This window comes from Falco naumanni, chromosome 1 (genome assembly GCF_017639655.2).
Source record: "Falco naumanni isolate bFalNau1 chromosome 1, bFalNau1.pat, whole genome shotgun sequence".
NCBI classification, from domain to species: domain Eukaryota; kingdom Metazoa; phylum Chordata; class Aves; order Falconiformes; family Falconidae; genus Falco; species Falco naumanni.
This window is the reverse complement of record NC_054054.1, coordinates 28,164,277-28,179,009: the sequence shown is the minus strand read 5'-3', so window position 1 is coordinate 28,179,009 and position 14,733 is coordinate 28,164,277. Positions and strand designations below refer to the sequence as shown.

Below are 14,733 nucleotides of genomic sequence, written 5' to 3'. Positions count from 1 at the left end.
ATTTATTACATTTACACCAGATATCAGTCAAAAAAAATCTTCCTCTACACAGATATAAATACTAAGATGGAATGTATTATTTTGTATTTTTAGTCAGTGAAAACTCCGTTTCGGTGTTCAGTTTTCAATACAACCAATACTAGCATGAACTACATAGCTTTTATAACGTTCAAGTTACATTCCTAAGTTACTTTCAATCTTTTTACATTACCTCATACCAAACTTAAAGCCTGAATTTTAACAAAAGTATAGAATGACCTAAGGAAACACAGAGGCTTACTGAGGAGTAAAACGAACTTGCTATCTACAACAGCCAAAAATGCTTTTCATTTAAATAGATCTTTTCGAAAAATATAAGTAATAATAAGCAAACATCAACTTGGAGATATATGGCTTAGAGAAAGTCAAAGAACCAGCTATCAACTAGCCACAGATTCAAATCACTGATCAAGGCTAATTTACCTACTACTCTAGTCAACTGAGATTGATGGGAAATTCTTTGCTAACATTTAGCAAGCCCAGGAGAAAAAAGTGGTTTCTTCTTTGGCATTACTGAGATTAAATTTAAGAAACTCTACAACACTTAAAAGTCTTTTATTTTTATTTTCTTAAAAATCGTTACAGGTCATAGCATCAGCCAAAGTGAAACTTTCTACTGATTTCGATAGAGAATTTCTACAAGGGATGGCATATTAGTGATTCTTTTCTTTTCAAATAAAATGCTTAATATTAAATAGATGCAGCATTATTTCACTCCTGCATTTCATTATTCTTTAAAATGGAGTCAAGTTGTTAAAGTGACTTTTTTTTTTACTTCTGCCTTTGCACAGAATGAACAAAGAAGGCTACATAAAAATATGAATCTGTGGGCATAGGATATCTAGTCAGGAAGGTAACAGATGAAGCACACAGCTAAACAAAGGGAAGAAAATCCTTTTCATAGGTAAAATGCTGAGCATCCTTAATAAAAACACTACCTTTCCATCCAAACTAGAGAAGTCACTGTAAAAGTATTTCTTCTGTGCATTAGTTATTTGCATTTTTTTAAATGTAAATGTTAAAGTTCTTACCTAAAGGTTTTATAAGGAGTAATTATTTCAAAAGATTGCTTTGCAGTCCGATCCACTTGTTTTACATTTGCCACGTTCATAGGGATTAAAGTGATACCAAATCCTGTCTTAAAATCCTAGGGGAAAGGCAAGAAAAGTTCAGGATTTTATCATTCAAAAATCCAACACGCATAGAAAATTAAATCAGCATGGTCCAAAAATCCAAGGTCAGTAATACACATTTTGGCTACAACATGCAAGCTCCTCCTAATCCATTAATAGATAAATAAACCTGTACTAACTTTTGCCCAAAAACTATGCTTCTAATTGCTAGAATGACCTTATTTGATTGGTAGGAGAAAAAAAAAATGCACACTCTAACTATTAATAAAAGAAAAAAACAGATTGCTTCGGAAATGTGTATCCAAAACACTACAGAGGTATCTAGCTTAAAACATGTTTTAGTTATTAAATGATGTTTATACATCTAAATCCTTCCAATTGATAGCAGTTTTGCCTGCCTTCAGACAGACTGTTTTAACAAAATGAAATACGTATACAATTCTTCCTTAAACCTATGGTTGTTCATGATTCTCATGATAGAAATATACTAAATTTTTGTTTCTGTTAACAGCAGTATCTTAAATCAAACAAGCAAAATAAAAACAAGAAAAAAACTATAACTTTCTGGATTTAAATAGTTTGCCCATCTGAGATATAAACTGGATGCATGTTTCATTTGTTGGTTTTTTATTTCAAATAATTTTCCTTAAGAAGTCTTGATTTTTAAAGGACAGGTAATGAGACTATACTTCTACATGAACAAGAGTGCAACGCATTCTTTGTTTATTAAATAAAAGCTGAATGACTGCCAGAAGCCATGGTATATAGGAGTTCAATATACTCTTCAATCCAGAAGAGTTCACTGAAGGTAAATGAGCAGTAATGAAGATGGCTGAAATAATAACTACCATATTGAGCCAGATCAAAAGTTAACCTAGTACAATAGCTTCGCTTTAAGCATTTGCTACTGGCAACTGTCATAAAAAGAATGTACATAAGAAAAGGTACATTCTTATCTTCTCAAATAAGCTTCCAGCAATCCATGGACTTCCAGCACAGAAGGTCCCTGAACAGCTGCAACAAAGCCTTCATATTTACTCACTGACAGCCACATCCTCAAGGAATTTAAACAAATTCATGCTTTGAGGCCTCTGCAGCATCCTACTTCACACAGTTCCCAAATACTATGTGCAAAAAAAGCAGTTAATTTTGTGGATGTACGTTGGGGTTCTATTTGCCTGATAACTGAGAATTTCATTACATGATGTTAGAGAAAAACAGTAATTAAACTTCACTCATCTACCTATTCCATACTGTTCCTTCTTGAAATTACCTATCTGATATTCCCTTCAGTCTCTTCCTTTTTATGCCTTCAAACAGCTAACTGCACCCAATTTCCTTAGAGCAAAAAGGGAGCAGGCTGCATGGAAGCACCCTGCAGGCCAAAGAGCGCACACATTTATGTCTGTGAAGAGAGACACAAACTTCATTGCACTGAACAATGCAGAACTAAGAAAGCACTCTAGAAATTAAATGCATCAAATTGAAAGTCCTTACCTTTAGCTAAAGCACCAACCCTCCAAAATTTGCACACATACCTAGCGTATGAACAATCTCACTGATGAGATAGTAACTATTCTGTTTTAAATTCAGCAAGTGCATAAGAACTTACAGTACTGAATTTCAGTGTAAAGAATGTCAGAAAGGTCAAGAAATTAGAAGTGAGGAATACACCGTTCAGAACTGAAAATGGTGGCAAATTAACCAATTTCATTGGTACATTAAAGTTATTTCCATAATAGTCCAAACCAACTCTATGGTAACTGTACAACACTTGGCATAAAACAAGTTTTGTGAGCGACAGGTACACTGGAATCTAATTTTAAAGGTTCAGAATTACATGCTTTCAGGAGTGCAGTCTTGTTCTCTCCTTCAGAAACAGAAGTGGAAATTGGTACAGGGAAGAAAGAAATGCTCCACTTCGAAAGATAAATTCATTCACTTTGAGTGCACAAAAGGACAATAGGGCCATTCAAGCACTACGCAAAATGTACTGAGAGCAAGACCAAGCAGTATCTTTTCAGAATAAGAATCATCTTGGTTCTACAGAGTGAAAGCTCATTGTTTCAGATAGATTAAACTGTGTTAGACTTTCTGACAAACAAAGAAAAGTTTACAATTCAAAAATGCACAGAGAAGACAGAGTTGGTTTGGTTTGGGTTTTTTTTTAAAATATAGATGTGTCTTAAATGTCAACATTTATACTATCTTCACAAATATGAAGAAAAGTTGAAAAATGGGTTGACAATAAGACCTTTTTAAAACAAACCAATTCTTTACAGACTTAATAAAAAGTATTCACTAAACAGTACAGTTAACTGAAGGCTAAAAATACTAGTAGTGGGAAGTAGTTAACTGTAAGATGAGAACAGGCTTTTGGTAAGCTGCTGTTCCTTCCTGAAGGAGGAATGATTACAATGTGTGAGCCCTGCTGTCATTACCACCCCTGTCTGAAAAAAGACATAGCTTATGAAAACCTGTCATCTGTATATAAACTGTGAAATCATATAACATTTTTTTTAAACACACCTTTAATGTGTATCTATAAAGTGCTATTACTGTACAAAATTGCTTTCTCTGTTATGTATTATCTTTTCATAGGCAAAAGCTACCCTGAGACAGGCTTTACTAACCTTTCTTCGATTTTATTCTGGATGAAATTCAAGGAGCTTCAAAATTAGTCTCATACCTTTCCTAATATATTACCACTGTTTTACAGACAGAAATAAACACCAAGGTTAAGGAAAACTTAAGTACATGTATGAATAAAGGATTCTGATTTCTTTTTATCTTTTGACCTACTATATTATGTTTCCAATCATGCAGCTACATCTAAACAAGTCTAATTTTCAGAGTTGCTGAACACATAACTTTTGCTATATCGTCTTAAAAAGACTGGCCTAGGCATCTTTCTCTATGGAATACTTAAAAATAATCAGAGGATTAATCTTGTGGCACTCAGTTAATGAGCACACCTTTGCTACAAAACTACTCTCCTTCTCCCTGGAAAGTGTAATCATTTTTCTTTCTTATTTTCTCCCTGTCCACTCAGTTTTGCACTAGTAACAGATGGGATAGCATTCTTGTTGGTTTAGTCAAACCAAATTTATCTGAACACAGGAGTTCTAGAACTGCTGCTTGTGTTCCTCAGCTTTCACTGTTTTAGCAGTTATAATAGTGTCTTCAGATGTGCTGTGTAATATTATCTCCAAAGTTGTTAAAAAAAAACCAACCAACCACCCACAATTATAAGTTTACCCTTACCCCTCATAAAAATTCTGGGAAATAAATTCCAAGTTTTATTTTAAAGGTTAACTAACTGTTTCACATTAGAAAAATCAGTCTGTAGTTTTCCTCTCAGTTTCTTCCTGGAGGAATGTGGGGATAACAGCAACAGCAATGAAAAAGGAAAATTGCTGCCATGATTTCAAGAGAATATATTTCTACATACACATACATGTGTAAGTATATATTTGTGGTATATTTTGAAGTACAGAAAGTACAGAACTGTGAAATACAGAAATAGTACTGGCGTATGCTGGAAGAATAGTGTTTTTGGAAATTGCTGCATCAGCTGAGCATTCTCACCACATATCAGTTTCTTTCCTGTGAATTAAGAGATCATGATCCCTTTGCTTTTTTGTCCTTAGCTATCAGATCCTGAGGTCATGCAGTATTTAAGGGTGTGCATGCACACACACACATATAACAATGCTCCAATAATAGTAAGAGGAACAAGCTAATACAACAAGAATATACTAACATATACACACACAGATATGTATGTATATGTATGTGTGTTTATATATGCACACATACTTTTTTTTTTACCATTCATCTTTCCTTACATCCTACCACTAATTTACAAAAGATCCATCCATATTTATGACACTACTCTTGTCCTACTGCCCATACACAGAAGGTACTTGACCCTAAATCACAATATCTCTGATCAGAGTTCCAAAATACTACCTTACCTGTCTCCTTGAATTTACCTTTGCTACTTGCAATAGCTGTTTAGGTTTACTTTGGGGACACTACCACAACAGTTTGTGACAATTATACTAAGACTTATTTCTGAGAGATCTGAGAATTCCCTTCACAATTTAACATGATTTAGACTTTTCCATCATTCTAGCCCCATGGTATTTGATTTCCTTCAAACCACCAAATAATTCCTGGGAGATTAAAAGCCAGTAACCAGAATCCTTCAGATAAAGCAATCATAGTTTCTCTTCTTTCCAAATTAATTGGAGGTATATAATAAATAGCTGGAAAAGCTGAAGTAAAGAAGGCTAATTTCTGCAACAGAAAGGTGGGAAAAATTTGTTTCCATGTTAATGAAAAATTAAGACATATTTATTTATTAGAGTTTGAGAAACAATGACTAGTAATCCAGAAAGTGCTTTGATGATACTAATTCTCCAAAAGTTCAGATTGATTTCCTCTCCTTTTAAACTGTACTTAGGCTTAGCCTCCCCAGTCACCTTTCATCATGATTTTCAAATCTTTAGAGACTTACGTCCCTCATCACAGCCTAAAATCTTGTAATACAGATTTTAGGTGATAGTTACATATCAGAGATTAGAATAAAAACTGCCACAAGTTGAAGACATATATACTCTCTCTTACAGTCTTCCTAATGAGATCTCAAAATGAAACTGTAGTGAAGCATATAGTACATGATCACACACACACACACAAAATGATGTTAAAAGAACATGGAGTTTGCCAACCCAAGCACGGATGAGTAAGGAGATGCTAGAATTCAAATTTTCTGTGCATGGTAAATCTGTACCTTCGTGCTCATCTGTTATATGTGAGGTAGTTACATCATCAATTTTAGGTTCTTTACTTAGGTAAGCAAAACTCCTATATCCTATAATAGAACCACTTGAAAATGATTCAGGCTATTATTGCAAAACATTTTATAATGACAACCTGATATCCATAAATTTGGAGGTTAAAAAGAAGGAAGAGAGCAAAAGGCGAGTAGAGCCACTTAGATTAGCTCTAGTCAGTGCCATGCAGTAGGCTTGTTTGTAGTGGAGTGTATTGGTTATGCTACTGGAGCACGTCCCACTCCACATCACTATATTATAAGAAGATACAGTACATGTACTTTGAGATGGCTCTATCATGAAAGCCAATACATAAAAAGTGGGGACAACCAAATGATTTGTTTCAAAACCGCATTCCTGACCAACACTCTAAGGTAGTTACAACCTTAGATGTTACTTTTCATGTAAATTACAAATCTCTCTATTCACTTACTACAGAAGTAATTCAGCATCCTCACTTCAGCAGCTATGTCTGTGTATTTTGCAGTATCAATACAATTTTAAATCACTTGATTATGCACCATTAGGCCCATGCCTTGTTTGTTGTATGGAATGGATCTAGAACACATGAAGATGAAAGCCATCTTCCTGCATAGGCTGCAAAATACAAAATAAAAATAAATTTTAAAAAAGGAGGATCACATAATTAAAATGACTGAATACTATTCTGGAGAGTTAGCTCTTATCTTTGCCTTTGCCAGTTTCTACTCAGTGGAAATCAAAAGCCTTACCATACAGTCATTTCACTGTACCTGTTTCATTCCCTGCCTTTCTGCTCTAGGGTTTGATTTGCAGAACTGCTGAGCAGCTGGAATTTAAGTCAAGACCTATGAAAGCAGTATTTTGAGCAGGTATAGTTTGACAAAAAAATATTTCTTCCCAACCACCCTCCTAAAAGAGAGAGAAAACAGAGAATGGAAAATATATAGATATTTGAATAATTCATTTTGTTTCTCAGAACTGTGTGGTCATATGAGAGAATCGTGCTCCTTTACCTAACAGGAGCTGATGAAAAATAATCCCTGTTCCTCAAATAGCCACATACAGCAACTGCTGACCATTTCCTCACAGAACATTCCTTTAATGGTGAAGGATTCATTCTGTAAAGCACTTTTCAACAGTGTATAATAATAAAAGGCACAGGTTACTCGGTGAAAAGAAATTAAAATTATCAGTTACCACATAAACAATGCACTGAATTAGGTAGTAATCCTGTGGAAGAAAATAGCACATTATAGCATCTACTGTACAATATTTAATTGTATGTTTTAATTGTGTGAAATTAAGTGTTTAGAAATAAGCCCAGTTTTCCCATGTTTAGCGTGGGTACACACATCTGTAATTGTGGTAATGTTATTTCGCACAGATCTTCTCTAGGTTTTCACAAGTTTTTAGCTACGTTCTCCCAAAAAATGAAGTTTACATAATCACAGGAGCATCGGCCTCCCTACATAACTCCAAGTAAGTTTTCACTCTAGATAGATGCTTGGCTTCAGTCAAATTCAACATAATAGCAGCCACTGAGTACTTCAGGTCTTAACAAGATTTAAGGAATGTAAGTCAGAGCAGAGGACACAGACTCTTAACCCCAACCCCCGACTCTCCAGTCCCAGAAGGAAAGAATTTAGTGTATCACCACAGTAAACGAAGACAAGATGATACAATCTGGAAAGCAATGTTCAAAGACAATAGCTACAAACACATACATACATAAATTAAAAGCTTCAATTTCTTAGTCCTCAACAATGAAGCAAAAAGATGACAACAGAAAGAAGAAAAAAATCTTGCCATTACAAATAATTTGTATGCATGCCATCTAGTGATGGTCCAATAACCTTTTTGTTATTTCTGAAACAATTTGTGTGAGCTGTTAAATCACTGTAAGGAAATTCTACATAAAGCTGTACTTTTTAAACACAAAGCAGTTTAAAGCTATTACTGGAAAGCAGAGTTCAAGACTTAAAGGTACCATAGTAATTTGCATTGCTGCTGTAGAAAAAAACTGAAAGGACTGAATTCTTCAACTGTTCTACAACTCAGAGTTCAGCTGCAGCACAGAAAGTGTGACTCATGCCATACTCCATTCTGCCTGCACTTGCATTCTTTTTCTTGTCACTCAACATACTAGGAAAGCAGCAGTCTCACATCTGAAGCATGCAAGACAGAATCAAGCATCAAAAGCAAGGTGGTAACAATACATACAAAACCTGCCTTGTTATCTTCCCAAACACCCTGACAGATATCATGCAAGAGACAAAACTGCTCTCTTTGTTGCCAACCCCCCAACATGAAAGACAAATGCAGACAAAGCTTCAATTTGAACAATTATGGTAACGCCCTTCCAGCAAGGCTCCTCTGCAGCATGGAGCTCTTTCCGAAATCAGCATCATATTAGCTAGAGAGGCTGCAGCAACTGCAGCCTGCCTGGGCTATGATCTTCTGCTGCTTCATGAAACATCAAGAGAAGACATAAAGATGGTGTAGCTAAACAAACATGTAAATAAAATTCAAAGCCTGTCATGAGCAAGTACAGCTTATATTCAAGGTTTTCACCTTTACTCTTATTCCAATAGCCATTTATAACATCGCCTTGTATTAAAACAGACAATTGTGTTCCTTAAGATACAAAACTTGTAATACATGGAAATTCATTCCGTTTCAGAGTTCATTTCTTGTTACTCACTTCACGCATTTTTCAACCCAAAGGGATGCCATTTTAACATATGTGAAACCTATTATTACCTGGACATGCCGCAATTTTCCTCACTTCTATTGTTTAACCCTTCCACCTGCCTGTGATATTTTTCCCCACTTAGCTGAAACAGGTATAACCAACTACAGCCACCATTTAAAACTCATCAGTTTTAAACACTTCCCCTGTAATGAGCACCCAGAGCACCTGTTGATGATATAAGAACATTTTTAAACATAGATATTACTATTAAAACTTTAAGTAGCCACCTGGACTATTCCTTGGAGGAGCTTCACAACTACAGACTTTCTTGGAAGATTTATCAAAACTGTTCTCCGGACACCAGAAGGATCTCTGTATTTGAAAAGTACCATATACAGTTACGGTTTTCTGAATTCACATCTTAGTCTAGACAAACTGCTAGCAAAGTGTTTGGACTCCTAAAGTAAGGACAGATTATGAACGTTTTTATGATATTTTACAATTTAGAATAGTGGTCATGCAAAATTGATTAACTACTTCATAGACCATTTTGTACAGTTGTCACTGGACAATAGAGAAAACTGGTATGATACCCGCACTGGCAAAGATCCCCTAATGAACCAAGAAAACCTCCAATTAATGGAGCTCCTGTTTTCCTCCAAATTTACCTGTGAAGAAAAACAAAAAATGACATTGACGAGTAAAAAGTTTCATTGACCAAGCACAAAGCTTTTTACTTATTGTCTGCAAACAGGAAGGTGCTAAAACAATCAGTCCTCACTGTATATATAAAAACTTCTTATTTTATTTACTACCTCCTACTTTAGTAAAATAAAATTTAATTCTATGATATCATATTTCACAAGTAAAAAAATTTCATAATTTCTCTTTCAACAAGGATTAGCAAAAGTAACAATTTCTGATGGAGAAAGTTTTCCAAAGCTTTTTTTTTTTTTTTTAAACTCATGAAACTAACCTCCAAGTCATCTGCAAAATTCAAAATATTTACAAGGGACAATTAATTACCAAAAAAACCCAAAACCCAGGAACAAAAGAAAAAAGTGGAATAAACAGGAAAAAATATTGTTTCAACACTTTTTAAAGTGCCATCCAAATAGAATTAACTATGATGGACATTTTCACATCTTAAAAAAAAAAAAAAAAGGGGGGGGGGGGTGTGCATCTATGGCTTTCCAAATACCCTATATTCCAAACATACCCCATTTTATCATAACTGGGTCACTACAGGATTTCCCTGTTGATGTCAATAAAACTAACAGTTTTGATTTCATGCTACCAAACTGAATGGCCCTTCTGAGATGATGAAGATTGCAGCAAAATACACACACACATAAAACCTTATTAGGAGTATTTTAATTAATTATCAAAAGCTGTGCATTGTGCTAACAGTACTTTTTTCCAGCTAGGGTTTAGACACCTGCTGCTCACAAAAACATGAAGAGAAAAGTTTCACTTTAACAAGTGACATTATGATCTTCAATTTTCAGAGGAATATAAGTGTTAAGGAAAGTACAGACCCACACAAAAGCTTTTGGCCAGATGGCATAAATTCTCTTGCATTTACGAAACACCCTCGCAGAAAGGAGGCATTAAACCCCATCAAATTTCAGACTTGTTTAAAATTCGAAATTCAGAAAATTTTTAACATCTAAACCAAAATAGCAAAATAAATTTTCTTCTTGTGAAAGACACAAATACATATTTAGCAGAAGAACTATATTTTGAGTGCGTACATGCATGCCCAATAACTTTGAAGAACATGCCTTAGACTTCATGGAAGTACAGGCATTTTCTAGAAACCAGTGTAAAGCAGCAACTTCCCACCAACACATAGAATAAGAAACCTAAAGAGACTGAAGTATGATTTGTGAATTCTTCCCACTTCTGTCATATTTATTCTAAAACAGCGAAGGGACAGCAGCACAAACAGTTTTGCCATACATTCTTCTGCGCCTGGACCAAGAGAGGGCTGATATCATGACAACAGCAATGCTGCACAGTTGCTTTTGATAAGCAGGAATATTTCTTAACCCAGTCAGTCATTTCAGTATTTTCTCTCCTGGGAAGACATCCTCCTTACATTCAGATCATCCAAAAATAGAGTGGAGTGGGGTTTTTGGTTTGGGTTGGTTTGGGTTTGGTTTTTTTTTTTTTTTTTTTTGGGGGGGGGTTGGGGGGCACTGTTTTTGTTTTTAAAGAAAAATATTTTCTTCTGCTGGCTTCAGATTCACACATAATAATGTGTCTTTATGAGACAAAAAAAGATGAAAATAGCTGATGAATACACAGAAAGTATTTTGATTTTTTACACAGCAAAAAGACTAATGGACATACATACAGCTACTGCTTAGCAGCTATTCACTTTCATATTTGCCTATAGGCTTTTTGTCATGAAGGTAGTGATTCCACATAAAGAAAACATTGTTAGTATTAAAGTAAAGTAAATATGTAAAAGAAAGTTTCAAAAAATCAATGCCCTTCACAAATAGCCAATCTATTTTTCACTACTTAAATAATGAAATGGTTAGAATATTAAATGCTTAGTTTACTGAACTAGTAAATCCATCATAAATACATTTTATTATGAGTTCATATAAACGCCATTGCTATTAGTTTTTAGTGGGTTGTGGGTTTTTTAGCTTTGATTTAACAGTTAAAGCTAAGAAGGGCAACCATCACAGCTACACAATTTAACCAAAGGCATTCACAACTCAAAGAATGACCCCATACAATTACAGAGAAGCTATTCAAGTATTTTTGTGATAGTCAAAAATAAAACAAGGTAATCCAGCTCTAAAACATCTACACTATGCTCATGTTTCAGCATTGGGTCTAGAATTAGTATAGCCTTACTGAATCTAAATACCTTTGTCTTAATTAACACAACAGTCTTTATAATTTTTTATTAATATCAGTCTTCCAAAACTCAAAATTATGAGCTAGAAACACCTTATACAACAATCAAGTAAATTCAAGCTTACAATGAAATTATTTTCTGCTAATGAGAAGCAAAGGCTAACATCCAACAGAAAACTATGAACTGTTTGCATAAATACAGAGCAACAATACTCTAAAGAAAATACTATGACAAACTGAAAGTAAAAAAAAAAAATAAAAAATCCCCAATCCTAAAAAAAACATCAAAAAACCCCCACAACATACTCCTTTCAAATAACCTTAATACTCTGTTACTAACTAGAGAACCAGTTGGTAGAAAGAACACTCAAATTTACATGATCATTAACAAATTATCTCCGCTTACGTTTCTACATTTATCTTTTGTTTGTTTCACTGAGCTACCCGTTGTCACAAAACAAACAATACAGGAAGGTCTGGTAGGACCCAGAATAAGCTACAGAAACGTGGCTCCCTTGTAAAGTAATGATTCCACCTGTCTGCTGCATTCTTTTCACTTCTCAGGTTTCACTCCTATCTATCTCCTTATACAAGGAAGAAATAAATCTTTCCCATCTGAATTTAACAAAAGACTAAAAAAGCAAAACTTGCCAACAGCAATATTAACTGTTTCACAGCACATTCTTGGAGTGAGCAACAGGCTTTGATCGCTACTGAAACCGTTATTCTAAAACCATTAATAAACTCTAATGTAGCAAATAGAGGCTTCACTGATATTTTGCAAGTTTACAAATTTGTTTCCTCAATGTTCTGTTAGAACAGCCTTCAAAAATCACACAACAATAAAAAAAAAATTATTTTGAAACATATACATATTACTACATTCAGATCAGAGGTTATTAAAGAACAGCACCTACAGTGGCAATGTGTACATGGAAAGTGATAAATATATATATATATATGTGTGAAGCACTGACTCACACGCTCATTTAACAGCAACATCCTGACCTAGACACCAGCAAACTGAACCTGCTTCATGTCACAGTAAAGCACAGCTATGAAAAACCTGTTCTGGCTCATAACTGAAGGTATGCAGGTGCATCTCACTACAGAGAAATTGCATCAAAACTGCAAAGGCTTAATCAAGGTAACACTGTAAAAGAGAATCTTACAAACAGTAAATTAGAACTAGAACTATAAAATTGCTCAATTTCAGGATATTCAGAAACCCAGCAGCAGCATTTTGTACCAATTGTGGGTGGGAAGGCTTGTAACATGCTACAATGATTTTTGAGAATTGAAAATCCTAAAAAAAATCCTTTATTTGCAAGAATGGGCAGCTGAAATCTGCAAACACATGGAAGTTAGAAGAAGGTATATTAACCCACCACGGCCATGCCATTTAAGCAACTAGGATGAACAAGAATTCGGGAATGAAACAAAATACTGGACTAAAATGAAAAAAGGCAACTCTCATATTAATGGCAAAGCTCCAACTGACATTCACAGAGCTGGAGATTAACCCCAGGTATTTATGTTTAGACCCTACAAGCAACAGCTTTCCTAAACTGTCCTGTATATACTGCAAATGCATCTTTAATTTTTCCATTTAGAAGGACAAACAGCTAGAAAAAAAATCTGCACATGCCTCTTAAGGTTAATTTTAAAATACATCTGTAAGTAGCATAGGAGAATGAAATATAGCTCTGCAGATGAAAGAGCCACACAATTAGAAGACCTGAACAGTCAGCACCACAGAATCATGCAGAACTGTGATGAGATAACATCCTCTACTTTTGTACCTACAGTGCACTCTATTAACCTTTATTTTTATTTCTCCCTGTAAAATTCCAGTACAACTTCACCTGCATATATTAAGAGATATGTTTCTGATATTCCATAACTCATCAGTGACAGAAGTAAGAAAAAGATAGAGCCTTCAAAACAGAGCTTTATGTAGATGCAACCCTTTTCTTTCTGCATTAACATATATTGCTGAGAAAACTAATTAAGACATACAAGTTTCACATCTAAAATTGTACAGATTTACCATAAGCAAGTCCAAGTACCCAAGATCATCCTCAAATCAGGCTTCTAAGTTTTACCAACTGCACATTGCCATTAAATAAAATGGAAAAGACAAAACTAATTATATATCATCCTTTTTTAGCTGTAGAAAGAAAGTGAGAAACCTGTAAATACCTAACCCACAGGAACATTACAAAGCACACAGAAAACACACAAACAGCTTATGGGTCTATGCATAATTTATGCAAATTATTTCTTTCTTGATAAATCACACAAAACCAGAAGGCACCTCTTCTGGGTGGTTTGTTTTAAAGGAATTAAAACAATAGATGCTAGAACCGCCCTCGCTTCTTTGTGAAAAAAAGAACTGCAAGGTGAAACAAACCAACCTGGAAGTCAGAATCCATCTCCCACCTGTGTATCAGTAATGACCAGTCAGCACTGTCTCCTCTTATGGCTACTCAGAACTAATGAATTTTGCCTTGATCAGTTCTTCAACTTTTGTTATGACCCCCATCTCCTGCCTCATCAGTTTCCTTGCAGCCCAGTAAATTGGCAGCTGCTCAGTTCCTTCAGGGGAGAGAAACGACAGTCAATTGTAATAATGGGCTGCAATTACTCCTGTGTTGCAGGAACTGAGCTGCTGTTGCTGACTGCTGTCATTTTATCTGCCTTTGAACTTCTTTATGACCCCATGGCAAGGAATTACAGCCCTTGGCTGGAAAAAACATCACACCTCTCATCAGCACACAATGTCCTGCGGAGCCTCTCAAACAAGTGCCAGATGGGCTGATTGTGGAACAGGAAGCAGTATACAAAGCCACATTAATTATACCAATGAAGCCACTCTGCTCCAGGACCTTTTTCAAACCGCACTCATGTATCTCTAACACAGCTCTGCGTACGGGACTTAAGACTGTAGACATGTATAAAAGTGGACAAATGCAATACAGTGGATATAGACTCCTCTTTGCTTAGATTTGGAGTATAGAAACCTGTACAATTTGAAAACATTGGACGGTATGAGAAAGAGACAATAATTGTGCTATAAGCAAAGGGGAGTCATAGCCAATGGCCAGCAGTACCTACCTTCTTTTTTTTTTTTTTTAGTATAACTCACCTTAAACAAATAAATTGACAA

The 14,733-nt window shown here is 35.0% G+C and overlaps 1 protein-coding gene across 1 annotated transcript in view; it reads right to left on the bottom strand.

Moving 5' to 3' along the window:
* The window catches only part of ARAP2 (ArfGAP with RhoGAP domain, ankyrin repeat and PH domain 2), a 129,958-nt gene that overhangs the window by 70,592 nt on the left and 44,633 nt on the right, over positions 1–14,733 (bottom strand). The window contains exon 10 of the mRNA XM_040587814.1: positions 1,071–1,186. Within this exon, the coding sequence (XP_040443748.1) occupies positions 1,071–1,186 (116 nt within the window). The remainder of the gene's footprint in view (positions 1–1,070; positions 1,187–14,733) is intronic.